Consider the following 26024-nt stretch of genomic DNA (forward strand, 5'->3'; position numbering starts at 1 on the left):
GAAAGGAAAGGAGATATGTTCCTAACTAAAGGTTAAATGGGTCAAGAACACAAGTATAGAGAGAGGTTAGCTTTGGGATAGAGGAGGAAGTCTTTTTCTTTGAAGTTAAAGGAAAAACAAAGAGAAGATGACTTAAAATATTAAAAATTTTTGAGGTAGCAGGAAAGGGTGTGTGTTTTAAGTCAAAAGAAAGGAAGATAGGAGTTTAGTGCAGTGTTTATCAAATTTTAATATGCAAATGAATTGCCTTAGGATCTTGTTAAAATACAGATTCTGATTTAGTTTGTCTAAACTGGGGCCTGAGCCTATATGTCGAATAAGCTCCTAGGTATTGCTGATGCTGGTGGTCTGTGAACCACTTTGTGAGAACAAGGCTTCCAGATTCTGTTAAACTAAGGGGCAATTAAAAATGAAAAATAGAACATTAGAGATTTTAAGAATGTGGGATTTAGAACAGATAATATAACAAATTTGATAAGAAATTAGAAAAACTAAAATTATTAAATTGTACTAATGTGTTTGGTATGGGTTAATCCTAAAACTTGAGATTTTCTTTGGATGTTGGATTGTTTCTGAAAAGATTTAATTTTCTTTTTAAAATTATATTGTGATGCATGAAGAGTTTTAAAAACTTTTATTTTTTATGCTTGTGAAAATCATAAACGACACAAAAGCATATCTACTCTTAGTGTAAATGTTGCTTATGTCAGAGCTACGTAGAATGAACTGTTGGCAACAGGATATTTTACAGCAGAAAATGTAGAAGCTACTACCGGTATGTAAGTTTTTTGAGGCATTTGTTTTAGTCACCTTGCATGAATAGTGGGTAAACTAATTAAAATTTGGAGAACAATAAGAATATTAATTGCTATTTTATTTTTCATGTGGAAATTGAATTTAAGAAAGAGTTTATAGGACAAAACTTATTACCTTAACATATGATTATGAGATATGTGTCTACAGATAAATGTTACAATGTTTATTAAGAGTAACAGTATTTAAAGCAAAGTAAGAAAGGGAGAATATCCATATCTTTTAGAAGAAATAAAGCGGTTAAAATGATTTAAAACAGACTAAAGACATGGAAAATATTTTAATGGTACATAATAATAATAATAATATTAAAAATATATCCATTTTTGTGAACTCACCATTTCTGTGATTGTTAATATATCTTTAGACACATACAAACATGGAATTAGATAACATCTAAAATTTCAAAAATTTTAAATAAAGTTAAACATAATTAACCTTAAAAGTATATTAAATAAGACAATGTATATATTATATTTATTGTTATCATCTTAAAAAAGCTGTAACAGCTGGAGGCAGTGGCTTGTGCCTGGAATCCCAGCAATTTGTGAGGCTGAGGCTGGAGGATCACTTGAGGCCTGGGCAATATACGAGACCCTGTCTCTAAAAAAAAAAAATGCAAATAAATTAGCTGGGCGTGGTAGTGAGTGCCTGTAGTCCCAGCTGCTTGGGAAGCTGAGGTAGAAGGATCGATAGAGCCCAGGAGTTCAGGTGTGCAGTGAGCTATGATCGTGCCACTGCACTCCAGCCTGGGTGACGAAGTGAGACCTCATCTCTAAAAAAAATAAAAATAATTAAAAATAATAATTAAAAAAGAAAATGGAAAAAAAAGCTATACCAGTTCCCTTAATAATGGGCAAAGCATATCGATTACCTTGTATACATATTTCTATTTCCCTGTAACTTTTGTACCTAGGAAAATGTCAGCTTTATGTATTAAATACAACTTTACCCAAATAAACCAACTTTTGTTTCCTGTCAGACACAGAGAAAACCAAAAGTCATGTAACCAAAACTATCTTTTTTTTTTTTGAGATGGAGTCTCGCTCTGTCACCCAGGCTGGAGTGCAGTGGCGCAATCTTGGCTCACTGCAACCTCTGCCTCCCAGGTTCAAGTGATTCTCCTGCCTCAGCCTCCTGAGTAGCTGGGATTACAGGGGTGCACCACCACGCCTGGCTAATTTTTGTATTTTAAGTAGAGACGAGGTTTCACAATGTGGGTCAAGTTAGTCTCGAACTCCTGACTTTGTGAACCGCCCATCTCGGCCTCCCAAAGTGCTGGGATTAACAGGCGTGAGCCACTGTGCCTGGCTTTCAGATCCTTTTTAAGTGGCAAAAATAAGCATGTGTGTTAACATCATCCCAAAGCATATATGTATCCTTTAACTCAGCAGTCCCCAATCCTTTTGGAACCAGGGACCAGTTTCATGGAAGATAATTTTTCCATAGACTAGGGGGTGGGGGATGGTTTCAGGATGAACCTGTTCCACCTCAAATCATCAGACGTTAGATTCTTAGAAGGAGTGTGCAACCTAGTTTCCTTGCATATGCAGTTCACAATAGGGTTTGTGCTCCTATGAGAATCTAATACCACCACTGATCTGACAGGAGGCAGAGCTCAGGCAATAATCCCAATGATGGGGAGCTGCTGTAAATACATTTGAAGCTTTGCTCCCTTGCCCGCCGCTCACCTCCTGCTGTGTGGCTGGGTTCCTAACAGGCCAGGACCAGTAGCAGTCCATGGCCCAGGAGTTGGGAAACCCTGCTTTAACCTATTCATTGGTTATTCTATGATGTATAAATATAAGACACAAGGGTAAATTATAAAAACAAGTTTGATGATCAGTGATTTGCATTTTTATCTTAATTAGAAATTGTTCAGGATCTAAAGAGTTTTCATTAATTCAATTTTAGTCCAAAATCTTAAAGTTAGCTAAGGGTCTGAAAATTACAATAGAAGCTGATATATTAAGCATTATAAGATTTATGGCATTATAAGAATTGACCTATTTTTATAAAGGTATTGTCTTACAAAACTTAGTTGAACACATGATTTTACAATTTTGTATTTTGAAAGTAGTGATGTTAATGTATACAATCTGTGAAACCATTAGAGGAAATTTAAGAAATTTAAGTTAATTAGGTTTTTCTGAGAAAAACCTATGGTACAGCTTGCACAACTATATCATACTAATATTATTCTTACATGGTGGTAAAATCTAGACAAATAACTGTTTTTAAGCAAGTATAATTTGTCCAAAGAGCTATCTTAATTAGATGACTTATGTGAACTTTTTTGTTGTTGTTAGAGACAGAGCCTTGCTCTGTTGCTCATGCTGGAGTGTAGTGGCATAATCATAGCTCACTACAACCTCAAACTCCTGGGTTTGAGCGATCCTCCTACCTCAGCCTCCTGAGTAGCTAGGACTACAGGCTGGGGCCAACATACCCAGCTAATTTTTTAATTTTTCATAGAGACAAGATCTTGCTCTGTTGCCTGTTGCCTAGGCTGGTGTTGAACTGCTGGCCCCAAGTGATCCTTCTTCCTTGGCCTTCCAAAGTGCTGGGATTACAGGCATGAGCCACCACTCCTGGCCCAACTTTTTCTAAACAATTATATACCAGATACTACAGATACTAAAACTTTGAAGTTTATTAAGAATTTTTTTTTCTTGTTCTTTTACCAAGTGACTGAGGTATTTAAACTCAAAACTAACCTGTGTTGGCTGGGCGCGGTGGCTCGAGCCTGTAATCCCAGCACTTTGGGAGGCCCAGGCGGGCAGATCACGAGGTCAGGAGATTGAGAACATCCTGGCTAACACGGTGAAACCCCATCTCTACTAAAAATAGAAAAAATTAGCCAGGCGTGGTGGCGGGTAGTCCTAGCTCCTCGGGAGGCTGAGGCAGAAGAATGGTGTGAACCCAGGAGGTGAGCTTGCAGTGAACCGAGATTGCGCCACTGCACTCCAGCCTGGGCGACAGAGCGAGACTCTGTCTCAAAAAAAAAAAAAAAAGAAAGAAAAAAGAAAAAAAAATGTTGTTGCCAAAATGTAAATTGAGGTGAAAACACAGTTTAGTTTTAGCCTGCCACCACACCCGGCTAATTTTTTGTATTTTTAGTAGAGACGGGGTTTCACCATGTTGGCCAGGATGGTCTCGATCTCCTGACCTCGTGATCTGCCCGCCTCGGCCTCCCAAAGTGCTGGGATTACAAGTGTAAGCCACCGTGCCCAGCCATAACATTTTTTTTTCTTAAAGAGACAATATATTTAAAATACATAAAAAGTAAAAGAAACTACTATCAGAGTGAACAGGCAACCTACAGAATGGGAGAAAATTTTTGCAATCTACTCATCTGACAAAGGGCTAATATCCAGAATCTACAAAGAACTCAAACAAATTTACAAGAATAAAACAACCCCATCAACAAGTGGGCAAAGGATATGAACAGACACTTCTCAAAAGAAGACATTTGTGCAGCCCACAGACACATGAAAAAATGTTCTCATCACTGGCCATCAGAGAAATGCAAATCAAAACCACAATGAGATACCATCTCACACCAGTTAGAATGGCAATCATTAAAAAGTCAGGAAACAACAGGTGCTGGGGAGGATGTGGAGAAATAGGAACACTTTTACACTGTTGGTGGGACTGTAAACTGGTTTAACCATTGTGGAAGACAGTGTGGCGATTCCTCAGGGATCTAGAACAAGAAATACCATTTGACCCAGCCATCTCATTACTGCCCAAAGGATTATAAATCATGCTGCTATAAAGACACATGCACACGTTTGTTTATTGCAGCACTATTCACAATAGCAAAGACCTGGAACCAACCCAAATGTCCAGCAATGTTAGACTGGATTAAGAAAATGTGGCACATATACACCATGGAATACTATGCAGCCATAAAAAATGATGAGTTCATGTCCTTTGTAGGGACATGGATGAAGCTGGAAACCATCATTCTCAGCAAACTATTGCAAGGACAAAAAACCAAACATCACATGTTCTCACTCATAGGCAGCAATTGAACAATGAGAACACTTGGACACAGGAAGGGGGACATCACACACTGGGGCCTGCTGTGGGGTGGGGGGAGGGGGGAGGGATAGCATTAGGAGATATACCTAATGTAAATGATGAGTTAATGGGTGCAGCACACCAACATGGCACATGTATACATATGTAACAAACCTGCACATTGTGCACATGTACCCTAGAACTTAAAGTATAAAAAAAAACCTTAAAAGCTTTTGAGTTTTATTTAATCCAATATGATATAAGCACTTAACGTATTAATATGATGTTTATGAGCCAATTGAAACGGCTTGTTCCAGCTAATTTTATCCTGATTTATTAATACTGCCCATAGGGTAGACAGTATATATCAATTTGTGTGCTCAAAAAATATTTCATTCTCATGAAATGACAAATTTTTCTCTTTTTTACAACATAGATAATCTAATTTTGATTAACCAGCAGAATTTAAAATGGAAGCAGGTACCAAACTATTAGAAATGTTGATCAGTTAAAGAGACAAAAACATATATTCCTTGTAGCAGAAGTATTATTGTTGAGTGGTAGTTTCAAATATGCTTTCATAAATTCTTTGAGATTCTTCCTTTGAAGAGTTGGAGTCTAATTCCCCTCTGAGTGTGTTTGGATTTATTATAGCTCATTTCTAACAACTGAAGTAGAAGTAATAGTGTGTGATTTCAGAAACTAGGTCATAAAAAGGCACTGCAGCTTCCATGTCAGTTGCTCTCGCTCACTTGACTTGCTCTGAAGGAAGCCAGCTGCCATGTCTTGAGTAGCCACTTGGGAGGCCCAAATGGCAAGGAACAGAGGCTTCCTGACAGTAACCATGTGAGTGAACTTCAGTGATTTTCAAGTATCAGTCAAGCCTTCAGTTGACAACAGCCTAGCTAACATTTTGATTGCAGCCTTAGAGTAACCTGAACCATCCAGCTAAGCCACTTAGCCAGAATCATCCAGCTAAGCTGCTTCCAAATTCCTGTTCCACTGAAAAAGAGATAACAAGTGTTTGTTGTTTTAATCTACCGTTTAGGGATAACACATTAAACAGCAATACATAATGATAATTGTAATTCCCAAAAATTTGATAAGACACTTTTTTCCGATGTCCATATCTTATACAATGACATTGAATTTTCTGTGTTTTTAAAATGCTAAACTTGCCTAAGATTTGGAAAACTGTCAAATATTATTTTATTTGGCTTTTGGAAGACATTTTTCTGACTCACTTCATCTAATTTATAACTAAATAAATGTTTTCACCATCCGTTCTTTAGCTTTAGAGTTCCGAAGTAATGTTAATTTGCAGTTATTCAATTATTTGTAGAAATCAAAGAAAACTGATCATTGAATGTTATAAATTTTGTTTCCTTTCTTCTGTGGTATAGAATTCCATTTTTGTAGACAGTGACAGGTAGGGTCCATAATAAGCAAACATGAAAAAGCCTTGAGTTTTGGATGGAGAAGAGTAAAGGAGCAGCCTATATCAGTACATTAAAAAAAAAAAAAACTGTATTAGTCCATTCTCATACTGCTATAAAGAATCAGCATTTTGTTCAAAACCAACAAGTCTCTAGGAAGTTCCAGGCTTTTCCACATCTTCCTGTTTTCTTCTGAGCCCTCCAGACTGTTCTAGCCTCTGCCTGTTACCCAGTTCCAAAGTCACTTCCACATTTTCAAGTGTCTTCATAGCAGTACCTCACTACCTCAGTACCAATAAGCTATAATAGTCCGTTCTTACACTGCTATAAAGAGCTGCCCAAGACTGGGTAATTTATAAAGAAAAGAGGTTTAATTGACTCACAGTTTTGCATAGCTGGGGAGGCCTCAGGAAACTTACAATCATAGTGGAAGGAGAAGAGGCACATCTTACATGGCAGCAGGTGAGAGAGAGCGAATATGTGAAGGAGGAACTGTCAGACACTTGTAAGACCATCAGGCCTCATGAGAATTCACTATCATGAGAACAGCATGGGGGACACGGTCCCCATGATCCAGTCACCTCCCACCAAGTCTCTCCCTTGATATGTGGGGATTATGAGGATTACAATTCAAGACGACATTTGGGTAGGGACACAAAGTTTAACCATATCATAAACATAAATGAAAAGACAATAAGGAAAGCAGATTCTAGATTCCCTGCCAGGTGCCACCTGACTATACTATCATCCAGCAGAAATCACCAAATAGACCGTAAAATCAAAACCCAGTTTCACCCACTGCTGCCGTCTGTGTGAACACAATTGTCCATGTGCTCAGTCAGAATCAGCCTTTGCCAAGAATATAGTTGCACACATATCTTTGTGTATTATATTGTGGCACATGAGCCACATTGCTCAGTCACTTATATGAGGAAAGTTTAACTGAGAACTCAAGACTCTAGGTCTCAGAAAGGATGCACTTTCAGGCCACATGTTTAACTCTCCTGTTTGGACTCAGAGGGACAATATATTAGTGAAACCTACAGAAATAAATGTCAAACAAAGAATCAGAGACATTTAGTTGGTTATTTCACACACTAGTTATTTTGCATGCAGTTTGCAATATTTTTTCCTCTCTTTGATCAGTCCTGGTTCTTCCTTGATTCAGCTGATTACCTTACTTTTAACATGTATGAAAACAAACTGCACACAAAATAACTAAATAGTCTATATTTTGTTTGCACATTTTATGGGTGTGGTTAGCTGATGGCTACAGAGAGTTCAGTGTGGGTATTCTACCTTTGTGTAGGCAGTTTACAGATATTTAAAAAAAAAAAACTTTGGGTTTTTTTCTTTTGTTTTTGAGATGGGGTCTTACTGTGTTGCCCAGGTCAGTCTTGGACTTGGGCTCAAGTGACCTTCCCACCTCAGCCTCCCAAAATGCTGGGATTACAGGTGTGAGCCACTACACCCAGCTGAGGCTTTTTTTTTTTTTTTTTTTTTTTTTGAGACAAGGTCTCACTCTGTCTTCCAAGCTAGAGTGCTGTGGCACAGTTATGGCTCACTGCAGCCTCGACCCCCAGGCTCAAGCAATCCTCCCACCTCAGCTTCCTAAGTTACTGGGACTACTGGAATGCAACACCAGGCCTGGTTAATTTTTTATTTTTTGTAGAGATGGGGTCTTGCCATGTTGCCCAGGCTGGTCTCAAACTCCTGAGCTCAAATAATCCTCCCACCTCCACCTCTCAAAGTGCTGAGATTAAAAGCATGAGCCACTGCACTCAGCCTTAGTTTTTTGTTTTTGTTTTTGTTTTTAATTTTAGCTATGTAGCATATGTGACAGTCTTTCTAAAGTCTGCCAGTCTCCTTCTGTCAGCACTGCTACCTTAAGCCATGTAGATACCATTTCCCTCATTGGAATTTTTTCCTTATCAATCTGAGAAAAGCCTGGGGAGCAATCTGAATGTTCCATCAAAGGAGAGTGGCACATCTAGTCAATGGAATATTAGGCAGCCATTAAAGATAATTTATGTCCTTGGACTCAATAGTTCCATTTTTAGGACTTTTATACTATAGGAATATAATACACAAAGATATGTGTGTAACAATATTCACTGCAAGATTGTAATAGTGAAAAGTTGTGGCAAAGAAAATGTCCATCAGTAAGGAACTATGAGTCTAAAATAAACAGATATGTATTGTCTTACATAGAAGGATGTCTACATATTTACTCTGTGCCAGAGTATCATGTGATTTATTTTTGTTTTTTTTTTTTAAATAGCTTATTGAAGAATGTTTACATATAGAAAAAGACCTGTTAACAGGATTTATCAGTAGGATTCCAGTGAGAGGGGTCCCAAAGAATAATTTAAGTTTATATCTTATTTCTATAGTTTGCATTTTTTAAATTTAATTTTTCTTTTGATAACTTTGGTATTTTTTATATTTTTTACAATAAGCAATTATTATTTTTGTAATTAAAGTTTATAGCCAGGCATGGTGGTGTGATCCTATAGTCCCAGATACTTCGGTAGCTCAAGTGGCGAAACCCTTGAGCCCATGAGTTCTAGGCCAGCCAAGAGAACATAGTGAGACCCTGTCTCTTAAAAAAAAAAAAAAAAAACCAAACCAAAAAAAAAACACCAAAATGTATAGCACTTATAAGGGGTTTTAACAGCATGGGAAGTACTTTTATTATAATGTAAAGTGCAAAAATCAGGATATAAAGTTTACATATAGTATCACAGCTATTTTTTCTAAAGTGTACATAGGAAAATAATTTGAAAGACAAATACAGTGATGTTTATAGAAGGTAACGGTGGTTAATGGGAATAAACTTGTTTAATGCCCACCATTAAGGGGCAAGGGTGGAGTCTGGGTGAAACCAGAAAGAACTGGTAAAAGGTGAAAGGTTCAAAAACTGGAGGTCAAGATAAAGTTTAGTACAAGTTCAGTAAAGCCAGGAGTATAGGTGATTTCTGAGAGAATTAGATATTAAAAGGTCTTTTTCTGGTAATTTTTTGCTACCAAAATAGAATTAAAACTATTTTTGAGATGCTTTAATACACCCTGCCAAAAGCTGCAATAAGATGCATTAGGTCAGAGGATTAAACGAGTAAATTTTTGTAATCTTTTTTTTTTTTTTTTTTTTTTTTTTTAGATGAGTCTCCCTCTGTCTCCCAGGCTGGAGTGCAGTGGCGTGATCCTGGCTCACTGCAAGCTCCGCCTCCTGGCTTCACGCCATTCTCCTGTCTCAGCCTCCCGAGTAGCTGGGACTACAGGTGCCTGCCACCACGCCCAGCTAATTTTTGTATTTTTAGTAGAGACGGGTTTTCACCGTGTTAGCCAGGATGGTCTCGATCTCCTGACCTCGTGATCTGCCTGCCTGGGCCTCCCAAAGTGCTGGGATTACAGGCGTGAGCCACCATGCCCGGCCTAATTTTTGCAATCTTTTTATGAAAAATATGCAGGGATTCAAATAGAAAGACTAAGAGATAATAGGCTGTGTGTAGTGGCTCACGCCTGTAATCTCAGCACTTTGAGAGGCCAAGGTAGGCAGATCATTTGAGCCTGACAGTTCGAGCTTAGCCTGGGTAACATGGCAAAAAATAAAAAAATAAAGTAAAATAAAATAAAGATAAATAAAATAAAAATTAAATTAGCTGGGTGTGGTGGCACATGCCTATACTCCCAGCTACTTGGGAGGCTGAGGTGGGAAAATCACCTGAGATGGGGAAGGTCGGCTGCAGTGAGCCATGATCATGCCACTGCATTCCAGCCTGAGCAACAGAGTGAGACCCTGTCTCAAAACAAAAACAAAAACAAAAACAAAAAAAGATTGAAACAGTAAATAACACTATGTAAATTTCCAACCATTATTAATATTAAATGTGAAACTTGCTTTTTTATAATGTTTTAATTTACTATAACTCTAAGGAATTAAATAAATTTTTAGGTATTAACTGCAAAGGTTGAAAATTCAGTTCCATGTTCCTGAGAGTCATCAATCAGGTGCTTTAAATAGACTGCTTCACATTTTGTAACGTTAACTCACAACTCTTTCAAAATTTATGAATTCTATTTTCTTTTACTCTAAACCACTTTTTCTTCGTTCATTGTTTCGTCCCATCAAAACTTACCCTAATGAAAATCTTTTACTTTTAAGAGAGACCTAAAGAGGACTTTCATGTTAATTGGTATGTCCTGTAGTCTGCTTTCAGATGCACAATCTTCTATAGCAAAACTTAATCTCTGCCTGACTGCTGAAGATTTCTGAAAATGCCGCATTCACATATGCACACACCACCACCCTCATCAACATTACCACCTCCACCAGTTGTTGTATGTATCTGGCCTATATACTAATATCTGTTTGCTAAACAGAAATTAATCACAAAGTAAATCTAACATAAAATGTATTCCATACTGTAGAATTATTTCTGGATTTCTCACTATGTTAGCTGTATTAATACATCATCTTTTAATATATCTAATCAGAAGTTGACTATAATTGGTTTTGTTTTTATTCCATTATATCCTTTTGATACTGACTACTGTATAATCAATCATGGACGTTAACTGGGTTTTGAGACAGTAAAGTCAATCCTTTTTTATTACAGCATTCTTCTGTTTTTTTTGAGGCAGAGTCTCACTCTGTTGCCCAACCTGGAGTGCAGTGGCATGATCTTGGCTCACCGCAACCTCTGTCTCCCGGGTTCAAGCAGTTCTCCTGCCTCAGCCTCTGTCTCAGCCTCCCGAGTAGCTAGGACTACAGGTGTAGGCTACCATGCCTGGCTAATTTTTGTATTTTTACTATGGATGGGGTTTCACCATGTTAGCCAGGCTGGTCTTGAACTCTTGACCTCAAGTGACCCACCCACCTTGGCCTCTCAAATTGCTGGGATTATAGGCGTGAGCCATCATGCCCAGCTGAGGGCATTCTTTTTTTTGAGACAGGGTCTCAGTCAGTCACTCAGGCTGGAGTGCAGTGGCACCATATCAGCTCACTGCAGCCTCTACCTTTCAGGTTCAAGTAATCCTCCTACCTCAGCCTCCCGATTAGTTGGGACGACAGGCACATGCCACCATGCCTGGCTAATTTTTGTATTTTTTGTAGAGATGGGATTTCACTATGTTGCCAAGGCTGATCTTGAATTCCTGGGCCCAAGTGATCCACCTGCCTCTGCCTTCCAAAGTGCTGTGATTACAGGTGTGAGCTACTGCACGTGGCCTCATCTGGGCATTCTTAATTTTGTTACTTATCATTTCTGGGTTAGTTTTTGAAGGAGGTAATAGGTTTTTCACAAAATTTGATAATAAATAACGTGTACCTGAGGCATAATAGACTTATCTTTAATTTTATTTTGCCATTTGATAATTGGCAAAGTTTACAAAGAAACATACTGACAAGGTTTATAGTTCACCACATCTAGATTTGATTGTGTCTATGAGCTCCAAATAAATATATAGGAAGCATAATTTCCTGTCAATACATTCAGTTTTTTTAAAGTTTTGTAGTCATGTTGAATGTGAAGTGATCCGGGACAATTGAGGTCATCATTGGTGAAGAATTTTGAACATTTGATTCATGCTCTCATTTAGTTCTTTAACTGATTATGTGCAACTTCAAAATTGTATCCTGGCACCTTTGTTCCTTAACTATCATATGGGGTTTATGAGAAAGGACTTGGAAACTATGAAGTACTATACATATATAAAGTATTATTTACTGGTTTTAACTAAGAGACCTAGTGTAAGAAAATACCCTAAGGGAACTATGACATAGGTTGCCATGTTATTTACATTGACATTTAGGCTGCAGAATATGGATAATAGATTTGCCTCAGTGAGAACAGTGTAGTAGAATGCTTGCTTGTTCAGTGACCTTCAACTGGCACATATTGTCTAGTACTCAAACAAAGATAGCATAGTTTGAGGGGTTACGCTGCTCCGTCAGATCATCGTTTTTGTCATTTGTATTCTCTCCTTCCTTGTTGCCAGAGTCTGCTGTAGGATGGTAAGGAACAGTAAAGGGTTGGGGTGAAGTAGTAAGAAAAAACAATTAGCATTTCTCTTCTGGAATGAAAAGTACTGTTGGTGTACCCTACTAAATATGGATGTTTATCTGTATCATTATATATTTGATAAATTAAAATTTATTCTAACCTGAATTTCATAATTGGATCTAAGTTATTTTGTCATATTTATTACCAGGAAGAATTAACACAAATTTGCTAATTTATGATTCTGTTCTTATAGTTTTCAACATATGATTTCATCCCATCTGCAAAATTAAAGCCTTCTCAAGGAATGCCAGTCAATGATGATTTATGTTTTAGCAGAAAAAGAGTATCAAGAAACTTATTTCAGAATAGTTGGGATTTTAACCCAGATTGTCTTCCTTTATGTGCTGCTGGTAAGTACAAGTTGCTGATGATGGTCATGTTGAACTAACAGACTTCTCTTAACTTCATAGTGCATTCAATGACTCATAGAACTTTAATCTAGTAGGCAGTTCAGATTCAATAAGTTATTTATTGAAGATCTGATAAGAATGGACACTTAGACATTATTATCTCATAAAACCCTGGAGGGTTTCTCACTGAAATTGTTTAAGTATTAATATAGGGCAATATTTGCTTAATACATCACCCATATTTATTAAGGTGCTTTTCTAAGTCCTGGAGGTCTGCCTAATAGAGCTTGCATTCTACTTAGGAACGAGAACAGACATTAAATAAATACAAGACATAGTAAATTATCTGGTGATAAATGCTATGAAGGAAAACAAAGCAGAAAGAAGGCCATATTCAGGAAAGAATATTTGAAGCAAACCACTGTATATCAGGAGAAGAGAATAAATAGTTTCAGGAAGAGGGAACAGTCAGCACAAGTAACTAAGAGAGAAGTGTGTGGGGAACATGTTTGAGAAATACCAAAGAGACCAGTATGTCTGGAATGAAGTAAGAGAGGGGAAAATAAGTAGAAAATTAAAGACATAATAGGGGTGCTTATTTAAGGCCTAGTGGACTTATAAGTGAACTTTACTTTTTACTCTGAATGAGGAACATTTTGAAGAAAGAATTGACATCACTTGTTTCCAGGCTCGTTTTGGATTTTATTTTTAAAATAGATGAAAGTGTATTAGTCTGTTTTCACACTGCCATAAAGACATACCTGAGACTGGGTAATTTATGAAGAAAAGAGGTTTAATTGGCTCATGGTTCTATGGGCTGCACAGGCTTCTGCTTCTGGGGAAACCTCAAGAAATTTACAATCATGGCGTAAGGCGAAGGTGAAACAAGCACGTCTTACATGGTGGGAGCAAGGGGAAGAGAGTGAAGAGGAAGTACAACATGCTTTTAACGATCAGATCTTGTGAGAACTCTATCATGAGAACAGCTCCAAAAGGAGAAATCTGCCACATGATCCAGTCACCTCCCACCAGGCCTCACCTACCTCCAACATTGGGGATTACCAATTCGACATGAGATTTGGGTGGGGACACAAAGCCAAACTGTATCAGAGAGCAAGGTCAAAAACAGGAAGACTGATTAAGAATCTGTTGTAGTAATCGTGGCTAGAGTTGATGGAGGCTTTAACCAGGATAGCAAGAATGTGGTAAGAAGTGATTGGATTCTGGCCTGGCGCGGTGGCTCACGCCTGTAATCCCAGCACTTTGGGGGGCCAATGCAGGCAGATCACACAGTCAAGAGACTGAGACCATCCTTGCCAACATGGTGAAACCCCGTCTCTACTAAAAATACAAAAATTAGCTGGACGTGTTGGTGCATGCCTATAATCCCAACTACTCGAGAGGCTGAGGCAGGAGAATCTCTTCAACCCGGGAGGCAGAGGTTGCAGTGAGTCAAGATCGCACCACTGCACTCCAGCCTGGCAACAAAGTGAGACTCCATCTCAAAAAAAAAAAAAAAGGTGATTGGATTCTGATTATATGTCAGAGGTAAAGTTGATATAGTTTGCTGGTAGATTGGGTATAGAATGTGAGAAAGAAGTGTCAATAATGCTGTAAGGATTTTTGGCCAGAGCAACTGAGAACATGGACTAAGTGTTACAAAAGTAAATATTACGGTACTTTAGAGGAAATGGTCATTGTCATTGACCATAACATTTAGAAGAAAAAGGAGAGCATAGGAAGAAACTGCCTTTGTGGATATTCTTCAACATACCCATCTTTATAAATGACCATATCATTTAGAAAGAGGTTGAGGCCGGGCGCTGTGTCTCATGCCGAGATCACACCGCTACACTCCAGTCTGGGCTACAAGAGTGAGACTCCGTCTCAAAAAAAAAAAAGAAGAAGAAGAAAGGTTGAGGAGGTTGAGCTTGAGTTCTAAATGATAGTTTAGGATTTCAAGATATAGCACCCAGGTAATAAGAAAAATTGTAGTGTGTTGACAAAGTGATACCTATTAGATAGAAGGGAAAATGGTTTAGAAGGTAAAGATTTGACTATGTTATAGATTTAAAAATGTATTTAACATCTAAATGATAACAGTTTTCAAAATTTGTTGGGTTTGATTTTAGATATATTATTCAGTAAACATTGTTCCCTAGGAGAATTTGTAGACCTTTATGCAGTGAAATTCTATAGTATTTTCATACAAAAATGAAGTGGCATAATGACTGCATAGTTTATTTTATTGTTTAATAGAGAAGGAGAAATGCAAGAATGTGTCCAGTTATGTTTGTAGCAGTTTTGATTTTGATTTTGATTTCTCTGTACCATTGAGGAGCTCATTTCCTAATTGTACAGATTCTAAACAACTGGAAAATAAGACAATATGTAAGCTAATGCTTGATTGGATGATATGAATTACAAATACTCTAAGGATTCAAGAAAGGAAAACATAGGTATTGAAGTGGTTTCAGAAAACTGCAGGAAAGAGATTGAGCTTGACTTTAAAGGAGGGAGAGGCTGGGCGCTGTGGCTCACGCCTGTAATCCCAGCACTTTGGGAGGCCAAGGCAGGCGGATCACCTGAGATCAGGAGTTCGAGACCAGCCTTAAATAACTGAGGCAGGAAGATCACCTGAGCTCAGGGAGGTCGAGGCTGCAGTGAGCCAAGTTTGCGCCACCGCATTCCAGCCTGGGCAATAAGAGTGAGACCCTGTCTTAAAAAAAAGAAAATAAAATAAAAAGACATCCAGGATATGAAAGATAAAGAGGCTTGATATGATAGGGAGAGAATTTTTTTTAATCATACAGTTTCAGAACTACAAAGGATGGGCTCATTTAATAGATGGATAAACTAAACGCCAGAGGAGTCATTACCACCTTTTTTTCTTTAGACTTATTCATCTTCACAGGAATAACCTTAACCAGACACAGGAGGGGAAACAGGAAACATATCTGGATATGCTTAGAATCTGCGTGAATACTGTGAAGTATATTAGAAAAGAAAATAAAAGAGGTTGCAGCGGTTGCAGTGAGCCAAGATCACACCACTGCACAAAAAAAGTAAAGTAGAAAGGAAAAGAGTTTGGTAATAGAGCTTTTTGGGTAATGCGTATACTACAAATACTGGGAAGAAAGCAAGCCAGGTCTGGAGAAACGTTCCATGCTGAGAGAAAGAGTGTAGGAAGAAACTGCTTTTGCAGATATTCTTCAACATACCTGTCTTTTCCCTGTTCTTTACTAGTCTGTCTTCTGTCCTTTAACTCCTGCCACTAATCTGATTTTCTAGTATCAAAAGCTTTATCCCTTTCTTGTCTGCCTACCTCACTGTACTTAAACACTTATATTTATTTCCACCTAAATTACACCAACATTTATGAAATAAAATGTATTCATGAAATAAAGTTAACTTTTGCTTTTATGTTTTCTCCCCTCCTTTCTTCAAAAGGTACTACTGAGACTCATCAAACAAATCTTTCTGGGAAATGTGCACAACTTGGATTTTCACAAATATGTGGTAAAACTGGCAGTGTGGGTTCTGACTTACAATTCCTAGGGACAACTAGCAGTCATCAAGATAAAGGTATAAGTTCCAAATTTACTTGGAAACAAATGACTTATAAATATTATGTGGGGATTCCAACACTAACTTATATGATATTTTGTGTACTCATACTCATCACAAAAAATAAAAGGATTTTGTTATATTTTTAATAACTTTTTTCATAATTGTTACCCTAAAGTATTAGTTTTCATAATCTTTATATAAATACAACTGATTAAAATTAGAGTTTAGATACTCATGGTGGAGATGAGTATTGCATTTGCTTTGATATATACATAATAGTGGTACATATTTGTGGGGGACATGTGACATTTTGATATACAATGTGTAATGATCAAATTAGGCTATTTAGGATATGCATCACCTGAAACATTTGTCATTTCTTTGTGTTGGGAACATTACAAATCTACTCCTGTGGTTATTTTGAAGTACATAATAAAGTATTGTTAACTATAGTCACCTTATTGTGCTATACTGAGCACTAGATCTTACTCCTTCTTATTTTATTTTATTTATTTATTTATTTATTTATTTTGAGATGGAGTCTTGCTCTGTCGCCCAGGCTGGAGTGTAATGGCAGGATCTCGGCTCACTGCGACCTCCGCCCCCACCCCCGGGTTTTGAGCAATTCTCCTGTCTCAGCCTCCTGACTAGCTGGAACTACAGGTGCACGCCACCATGCCCAGGTAATTTTTGTATTTTTAGTAGAGACAGAGTTTCACCATATTGATCAGGGTGGTCTCAAACTCCTGACCTCAGGTGATCCACCTGCCTCGGCCTCCCAAAGCACTGGGATTATAGGCATGAGCCACTGTGCCAGGCCTCTTATTTTATTTTTGTATGCATTAACTACCTTCTCTTTATTACCTACTTCTCACTGCCCTTGCCAGCCTCTGGATACCATCATTCTGCTCTCTACCTCCATGGGATTAATTTTTTTTCTTTTTTAGCTCCCACATAGCAGTGAGAACATGCAATATTTGTCTTTCTGTGCCTGACTTATTTCACTTAAGATAATGTCCTCCATTTCTATCTAGGTTATTGCAAATGACAGGATTTCATTCTTTATATGGCTCAATAGTTCTCCATTGTGTATATGTACCACATTTTCTTTTATCTGTTCTTCTGCCGATGGACACTTAGGTTGATTCCATAACTTGGCTATTGTGAATAGTGCTGCAATAAACATGGAAGTGCAATACCTCTTTGATATACTGATTTCCTTCTTTCGATATATGCCCAGCAGTGGGATTGCTGGATCATATGGTAGTTGTATTTTTAGTTTTTTGAGGCAGGGTCTCACTCTGTGGCCCAGGCTGGAGTGCAATGGCTCACTGCAGCCTCGACCTCCCGGGCTCAAGTGATCCTCCTACCTCAGCCTCCCAAGTAGCTGGGACTACAGGTATACACTACTATGTCTGGTTAATTTTTAAATTTTTTGCAGAGATGGGGTTCCACTATGTTGCCCAGACTAGTCTCGATCTCCTGGGTACAAGCAATCCTGCCTCAGCCTCCCAGAGTGCTAGGATTACAGGTGCAAGCCACCATGCCCAGCACATTTTTAGTGTTTTGAGGAACTTCCTTGCTATTTTCTATAGTGGCTGTACTAATTTAGCTTCCCAGCAGCAGTGTACAAGCATTCCTTTTTGTTGCCATCCTTGCCACCATTTGTTATTTTTTGTCTTTTTGATAAAAGCTATTTAACTGGAGTGACATGATATCTTATTGTGGTTTTGATTTGCACTAGACCTCTACCTTTCACCGTATGCAAAAATCGAATCAAAATGTATTGAAGACTTAAATGTAAGCTGACGTTATAAAACTGCTAGAAGAAAACATTAGTGAAATACTTCAGGACATTGGTCTGGGCAAAGATTTCTTGAGTAAGACCTCAAAAGCACAGGTGACCAAAGCAAAAATGAACAAATGGGATCACATTTAGCTAAAAAGCTTCTGCATGGCAAAGGAAACAGTCAACAAAGTGAAGATACAGCTTACAGAATGGGAGAAAATATTTGCAAACGATTCCACTGTTGAGGGATCAATAACCAGAATATATAAGGAACTCAAACAATTCAATAGCAAAAAAACAAAAATACAATGTGAAAATGGGCAAAAGATCTGAGTAGGCATTTCTCAAAGAAGACATATACATGTCTAATAGGTATATGAAAAGCTCAACATCACTAATCATCAGAAAGATGAGCATTTTAATACCAAGTCATTGAAAATAACATTATCCATTAAAGAGTGTTGTGTTAGCAGATGACAATTATTTTCCGTAACAGTTTTAAATTTTAAGACAATTTAGAATGTATTATGTCTCTTATTAGGAACCGTAACTTCCTAAAAGCTACCCTTTCAGATAAGACATAAGATACAGAAGAGGAAAGATTGGAGGCCGGTTATCAGTCAGGAATTTGGGGATTGAAGGTGTTCTTAAATGTCCATGCTAATTAATAGCTTTAACAATTATTAGATAGAGGTAGGATCAAATTAAGTATTTCTTTAGGTATTTTAAATTTTATTGTATGTCCTTTACTAAAATTTTTTTGAGTGATAGGGATATACTTATTTATTTATGAAAAAATAATGATTTGAAATTAGTAGAGAAGATTTCGTGTATTTAGCACTAACATTTTAACTACCCTTTTCTGCACTCACCCCAAAGACCCACATAACTCCTTAAAGATATCCTTTGTGGTATTATCTGCATCACAAAATAATCCATCTTTCTTAATAATGTGGGTATTTCCTAAATTTTGACTCCTGAATATCTTTGGGACTCATAATTGGTATAATCAGAGAGAGCTTGCTGTGCCACTTAACCTGTTCCTGTTTAGGCTATCCCTGAATAATTACATTGCCTTTGAGGACTATCCACTCTTAGTGTTTAGTCGTATTGCACAGTGGCTTTCTGGTTTTCTGTTGGAATAGTTATTAGAGAAGCTGGTATAAAGGGATACCATGTTTTTCTAAACCTGATAGAATTTAACTTAATACTTGGTTATACATTAAAACCACTACCATCTCAATTAATATTCCCCTTGTGATCTTTGAAGGACCTATGGTATGGATGCCAAACAATATAGATATTTGCATCCCAATTTACATGTTGTAGTGATCCACACCAGGTGTTGGAAATTTTGGTGTATGTTGCATTGCATTGTTTTTATGTATATGCATAGTATGATAGGATGTTTGATTTCTTCATAAGAAATATTTTTAAATCTCGGCTGTGTGCGGTGGCTCACGCCTGTAATCCTAGTGCTTTGGGAGGCCAAGGCGGGTGGATCATGAGATCAAGAGATTGAGACCATCCTGGCTAACACGGTGAAACCCCGTCTCTACTAAAAATTACAAAAAAACTAGCCGGACATGGTGGCGGGCACCTATCATCCCAGCTACTCGGGAGGCTGAAGCAGGAGAATGGTGTGAACCCGGGAGGCAGAGCTTGCAGTGAGCTGAGATCGTGCCACTGCACTCCAGCCTGGGCGACAGAGCGAGACTCCGTCTCAAAAAAAAATAGAAAGGAAATATTTTTAAATCTCTAGGAATATATGAGACATTGTCATGAAAGCATCAGAACCTGTTAATAGAGCACTGTAATTGAAATGAGGAAACTGAAAGTTTTAATTCTGTATGTAAATCTGTGACTAAATCTCCTATATCTCTCTACCTAGTTAAGATTTTGGTATAAGTAGAGATTTTAACCATGTCAGATATGAATTAAAAAAATAAAGGATATATAATATATACAGTTGTTTAAGTCCTCAGAAGAATGTTTGCTTTATTAATATACGTACGCTAGGTATTTTGTCACGGAAAACTTTTTTTAAAATATTAAAGGAAAACTTAAGGGAACCCCTAAAAGATTACAAATAGACTTTTTATATTCATTGAAGAATAAAAAGATCAATAAAAGGCAAGGAAGAAGTAATAAAGAAAAAAATAATAAATAGTACAAAATAAGATGGTAGAATTAAAATCAAATGTATGAATAGTTTCCGTAAGTATAAATTGGCAGAACTTACAACTTAAATGACAGAGGTGATCAGATCTTGTTTTTTTAGTTTTTCATTGAAGTGATCTTTTTAAGAGCATTACCTAAAATACATCAAGATAGGTTGAGAGAAAGTAAAGCATGGAAAAGATACACTAGGCAAATGTTCAGAGAAAAGCAAATAGAAACATGTTGATGATAGGGAAAATATGCACACCAAAACTAAAAACATTTTTAGTTCTAGAGAGGATCATTGTAATGAGAAAAAGAATAATTCACTGAAGAAACAAGACTTCTCTGACATGTATGTATATGTATACATATACATGCATGTATGTATGTAATTGATAAAATTACAAGGAGAAAGTTAATTTATAAATGTTAGTACAATATTTTAATGGGATAAAGAAGTTTTGAATTAGAAGATACAGAATATTTGAATAACACAAATTAAATTAGTCCTTTACCTCATACCATACAAAAATATACATGCCAATTGGGATGAAAACCTGAATGGGAAAAGCAAAAAGCAAAAAAGCTTTTAACTGTTAAAGCTGTGTATACATAAATAATATATTATCTTTTGTTTTATTACAGTGTATGCTAGCCTCAATTTTGGCAGTAAGACACAGCAAACATTTGGTAGTCAAACAGAGTGTACTTCCTCAAATGGTCAAAATCTAAGTCCAGGAGCTTACATCCTTCCATCCTATCCTGTCTCATCACCTCGAACTAGTCCAAAGCATACATCTCCTCTTATTATATCTCCAAAGAAGTCTCAAGATAATTCTGTTAATTTCTCAAATTCCTGGCCTCTTAAAAGCTTCGAAGGACTATCAAAGCCAAGTCCACAGAAGAAGCTTGTCAGCCAAAAATCGTCTGATCCTACGGGTAGAAATCATGGTAAAAGTCAATACTTTGTTCAAATTTATTTGTGTTTGAATTAGTACTTTGAAGTTAATGCATAGGGCTGTTAGATCTTTAAAAGCTAGTAAACTACATTTTATCTGTCTGAATTTAGTAAATATTTAGGAAAATATTTAATAGTGTGTTAAATAAATCAAATGTATAAAATTCAATTGAAATTCTTATTTCTTACATTGTCACTTAAAAATCCTTTTCAGAACCAGGAAAATAATGATGCTTTTCTTTGTTTGTTTGTTTGTAAATAGAGATAGGGTCCTACTATGTTGACCAGGCTGTTCTCAAACTCCTGGTCTCAAGTGATTCTCCCATCCTGTCTTCCCAAAGTGCTGGGATTACAGGCTTGAGCCACTGTGCTGGGCCAGAAAATAATAATGTTTTATAATGAACATGAACAACATATGTTGTTTGAGAGCCTACTAACAAATTTTAGCTTTACAAATATAAAATGTCATTCATATGCTTATTGCAATTAATGCCTAATATTCATTTATTTAATATTTATTGAATTTTTATTGTATGTTAAAATTAATTTGAAACTTTTTTTTTTTGAGACGGAGTTTCGCTCGTTGCCCAGACTGGAGTGCAATGGTGCAATCTTGGCTCACGGCATCCTCCACCTCCAAGTGATTCTCTTGCCTCAGCCTCTTGAGTAGCTGGGGTTATAGGCATGCGCCACCATGCCCGGCTAATTTTGTATTTTTAGTAGAGATGGTGTTTCTCCATGTTGGTGAGGCTGGTCTCAAACTCCCGACCTCAGGTGATCAACCCGCCTCAGCCTCCAAAGTGCTGGGATTACAGGCGTGAGCTGCTGCACCTGGCTGAAACATTTTTTATTATTTGTTATAAACTAAAATATTCTTTTCTTAACAATAACCCACTCCAAAAATCATGAAATTAGCATATATAAGTTCATTCAGGACAAATTCAGTCTTAAAAAGTCGACTGAGCGTAGTGGGTCACGCCTGTAGCACTTTGGGAGGCCGAGGTGGTTGGATCCCTTGAGGTCAGGAGTTTGAGACCAGCCTGGCCAGTATGGTGAAACACCATCTCTACCAAAAATACAAAAATTAGCCGGGCTGATGGCACGTGCCTGTAATCCCAGCTACTTGGGAGGCTGAGGTGGGAGAATCGCTTGAACCCAGGAAGCGGAGGTTGCAGTGAGCTGAGATGGCACCACTGCACTCCAGCCTGGGCTACAAGAGTGAGACTCCGTCTCAAAAAATAAATAAATAAATAAAAATAAAAAGATGTTGAAGGAATCCTCTGCGTCCCACATGATTTTCTTTCCCCAGCCATTGATGTAAGATGTTTCACCTTTAAACTACCCTACAAGTCCAGTGTTCAATTTATGGCATATTCAGTCAATTTTATCACTTTCTCTTAGCACTATACTTTGATTCTCTTCTATTAATTCCTTTCTGTATTTGTTTATTGTACAAGATCAAATATTGTATCGAAAGCCGAGGCTTTATTCAGCTTGTTCTCCCCAGTGACCAGCTATAATGTGCTTTTTTTATTTTAAAACATTGTATTTTAAACACTTGTGACTATAACTCCCTCTTCTCTAAAATTAGAAAAAGAAAAAGTAAAATATCTATTTTTCATGCAGGAGAAAATTCTCAAGAAAAACCTCCAGTTCAGCTTACACCTGCCTTGGTGAGATCGCCATCTTCCCGACGAGGTCTAAATGGGACAAAGCCTGTTCCTCCCATACCAAGGGGAATAAGCCTTTTGCCTGATAAAGCTGATTTAAGCACAGTGGGACACAAAAAGAAAGAGCCTGATGATATTTGGAAGTGTGAAAAAGATAGTCTTCCAATTGATCTTTCAGAATTAAATTTCAAGGATAAAGATTTGGATCAAGAAGAGGTTAGAACCAAATATTTTTAATGACTTAAAAATATTTGCAATTTTCTATAATATAGTTGCTATTTAAGGAAAAATCAAGTTCTTTTTATCCTATAATATCTTATTTCTAAAAATATGTTCATTATAGAAAATGTGGAAAATACCATGAATTAGTAGGAAGGGAATTTATCACGCCAGTTCCCACTACCAGAATAATTTACTGTTAACACTCTACTGTATTTTCTTCAAGTATTTTTTCTATGCATACATTATTCCTTTTTAAATTAAAAGTATGAATAATAATATAGCAATACACTCATGTACTGACCCTTCCAGTGAACAGTTTGTCATATTTGTTTCCTATATTTAAATAAATGAAACATAGCATAGTTCTCTCCCCAGTTCAACATCTCTTCCTTCTTCACCAGAGGCAATCACTATTACCATTTATATATGTCTTATGTATTTTTGTACTTTTTATATTAATATTATTTTTGTGTATTTACTTACGGTGTGTTTATACCATTGATTTTGGCTTATGATCAGTCTTTTGCAATTGCAAACAGTGAACTGCAATGAACATATTTGAACCTGTCCTTTGTGCTTCTGTGCAAGCTTACTTATCTTTATGAAATTGAGATCATATTGTACACTCATCTTTAAATCCTAGATCACTTTGTGCTATAAAAATGTTACCAATATGATAACTGTACATAATAATTATGTCAGACAAGGAATGTGGTTGCTGTATTACTTTGGTTTCAGAGTACTATTTCCATAGATGCCTCCTTTTTATCATTTCAGTTTGCTTCAAGTCAGGTTAAAAAAAAAGTTTTATATTACATATATGAATGCAAATATTTAATTATGATATTTTATGGTCTTGTCTTAGTCTGTTTTTAAGGTATAAGCATCAATCATGTAATGATAATTTGCTCAATAAAATAGAGTTAATATTACTGTATATTCATTTTTAACATATGTCTTTATGTTAAACACATGTAAAACTAACCTATAAAGTACCAAAGTTGGTTGTTAATGATTTAAAATAATCACCCCAACTTCTGCTTGTGAAATCTTTCCTTTTTTTTTTTTTCCCAACTCATTTGTATTTTAGTAGTGCTAGGAAGGGAATTCATTTGAAGGGAAGAAACATATAGAAAAAACATTTTCCTACATAACTTATAAATTTCACCTGATCCTACATAATTTTGCTTTGTTTTTATAATAACTTAAATATAGTTCTTTTTTTAGTGGGTAATTGAAAGGTGAGTTTCTGTTATATAATTATTAGTAAATACAGGAGGATACCATTGCTTTTAGATATTCAACTTTTCACGCTTTTAATAGAGAAGTGGCCCTAGTATTAAATCAACTAGTGTAGTTGTTGAAAATTACTTATCCTCCCTTATAGTTGCTAATATGACACTTCTTATTTATTATTTTGAATGGGTCACTGTTTATATTCTTTGGTGTGAGTTGACTTTTGACAAAAGCATAAGTTTTCATGTGCTTAATGTGCTTAATAATGTATCAAACACTTTCATTTTCATTAGTTCATTTAATCTTTACAGTAACTCCCTGAGTTAAGAAGCAAGTCAACATCTATTATGTTTTTTGTTTGTGTGTGTGTTTGTTTTTACAGAAGAGGCTCAGTGATGTTATGTGTCTTGCTCAGGGTCAGAAAGTATGTGGTAGGACTAGGATTCAAGCACTGTTCACCTAACTTTATGTTCATTAAGTTTTTCACTGTACTACACTGCCCTAAATCCATTAAAGGGTTTTTTGTTGTTGTTGTGTTTGCCTTCCAACTATGAAGACTTAAGAAATTTATGGATGTTTGCTTTAACTGAAAACAGATACTTTCATTAAACGATTAATCTTATGAATCAAATGTAAACAAAACAGTTTATGTATGTTTCTATGTTCCTCAATTTGTTCAAAGTTTTGTTGCTAGTCTTAATATATTTTGCCATAACAATTTGTACTCTGGATTTCCTTTTTTTTTTTTTTTTTTTTGAAACAGAGTCTCGCTGTGTTGCCTAGACTGGAGTGCAATGGTGCAATCTCGGCTCATTGCAACCTCTGCCTCCCAGGTTCAAGCGATTCTTGTGCCTCAGCCTCACAAATAGCTAAGACTGCAAGTGTCCACCACCATGCCCAGCTGCATTTCTAAAAATATTTGGCTTCAGAAGTTACGTACAGTGATCTGTAATTTTAATACTTGCAAGCTTGATGTAAACATCAAATTTTTGAAAACTGATTTTCATGAATCACCTCCCAGAGCTAGCTTCTAAGCCACATTAGCACACCAGGTGTACCTCTGTGACATCAGCTCTGATATCTACCATCTGATTCAATGATTCATTTATTAAATAATTGAATTAATGCCATATATTTAGTCATTGTGCCCAGTGCTGAAGATACCATGATGAACAATAGCTGAGATTCTTCCTCTCAAGGAGCTTTCAACCCAGTAGGTTGTTTATAAATACCCAAGTGATAAAAATCTGTGTATTGATACTATATACATATATATTAGTATTCATCTTGTTTTAGTACGGGATTGGGAAGTGGTTAGCTAGGTATAGCTAATGGAGTTTAAAATTTAAGGATAACTTTTACCAATATAAGGAATTTATGTTATAAAGTTTATTGTTTTCATTTTTTCTTAGATGCATAGCTCTCTTAGGTCCCTTCGTAATAGTGCAGCTAAGAAAAGAGCAAAACTGAGTGGCAGTACTTCAGATCTTGAAAGCCCTGATTCTGCAATGAAGCTCGACTTGACAATGGACTCCCCGTCTCTGTCTTCCTCACCAAACATCAGTTCTTACAGTGAAAGTGGAGTTTACAGCCAAGAATCATTGACTTCTTCTCTGTCTACAACTCCCCAGGGGAAGAGAATAATGTATTTTATTTTTTGACGTGATAAATGAATGTTCCTCTGTAATTAGTGATTTAGAGCCCTAATATCATATTTGTAAAAACT

The 26024-nt window shown here is 36.6% G+C and overlaps 1 protein-coding gene across 5 annotated transcripts in view; it reads left to right on the forward strand.

The window, feature by feature from the left end:
• The window catches only part of TOGARAM1 (TOG array regulator of axonemal microtubules 1), a 112283-nt gene that overhangs the window by 20956 nt on the left and 65303 nt on the right, over window positions 1-26024 (forward strand). For 3 of the 5 annotated variants that reach the window (XM_008957131.4, XM_034937500.3, XM_008957132.4), the window contains exons 2-6: window positions 12534-12690; window positions 16141-16275; window positions 20858-21163; window positions 22797-23056; window positions 25711-25943. In XM_008957131.4, coding sequence (XP_008955379.3) covers window positions 12534-12690; window positions 16141-16275; window positions 20858-21163; window positions 22797-23056; window positions 25711-25943 — 1091 coding nt within the window. The remainder of the gene's footprint in view (window positions 1-12533; window positions 12691-16140; window positions 16276-20857; window positions 21164-22796; window positions 23057-25710; window positions 25944-26024) is intronic. The other 2 variants (XM_008957133.4, XM_063596065.1) reach the window with 1 other exon arrangement.

Source organism: Pan paniscus, chromosome 15 (genome assembly GCF_029289425.2).
Source record: "Pan paniscus chromosome 15, NHGRI_mPanPan1-v2.0_pri, whole genome shotgun sequence".
Taxonomy (NCBI): Eukaryota; Metazoa; Chordata; class Mammalia; order Primates; family Hominidae; genus Pan; species Pan paniscus.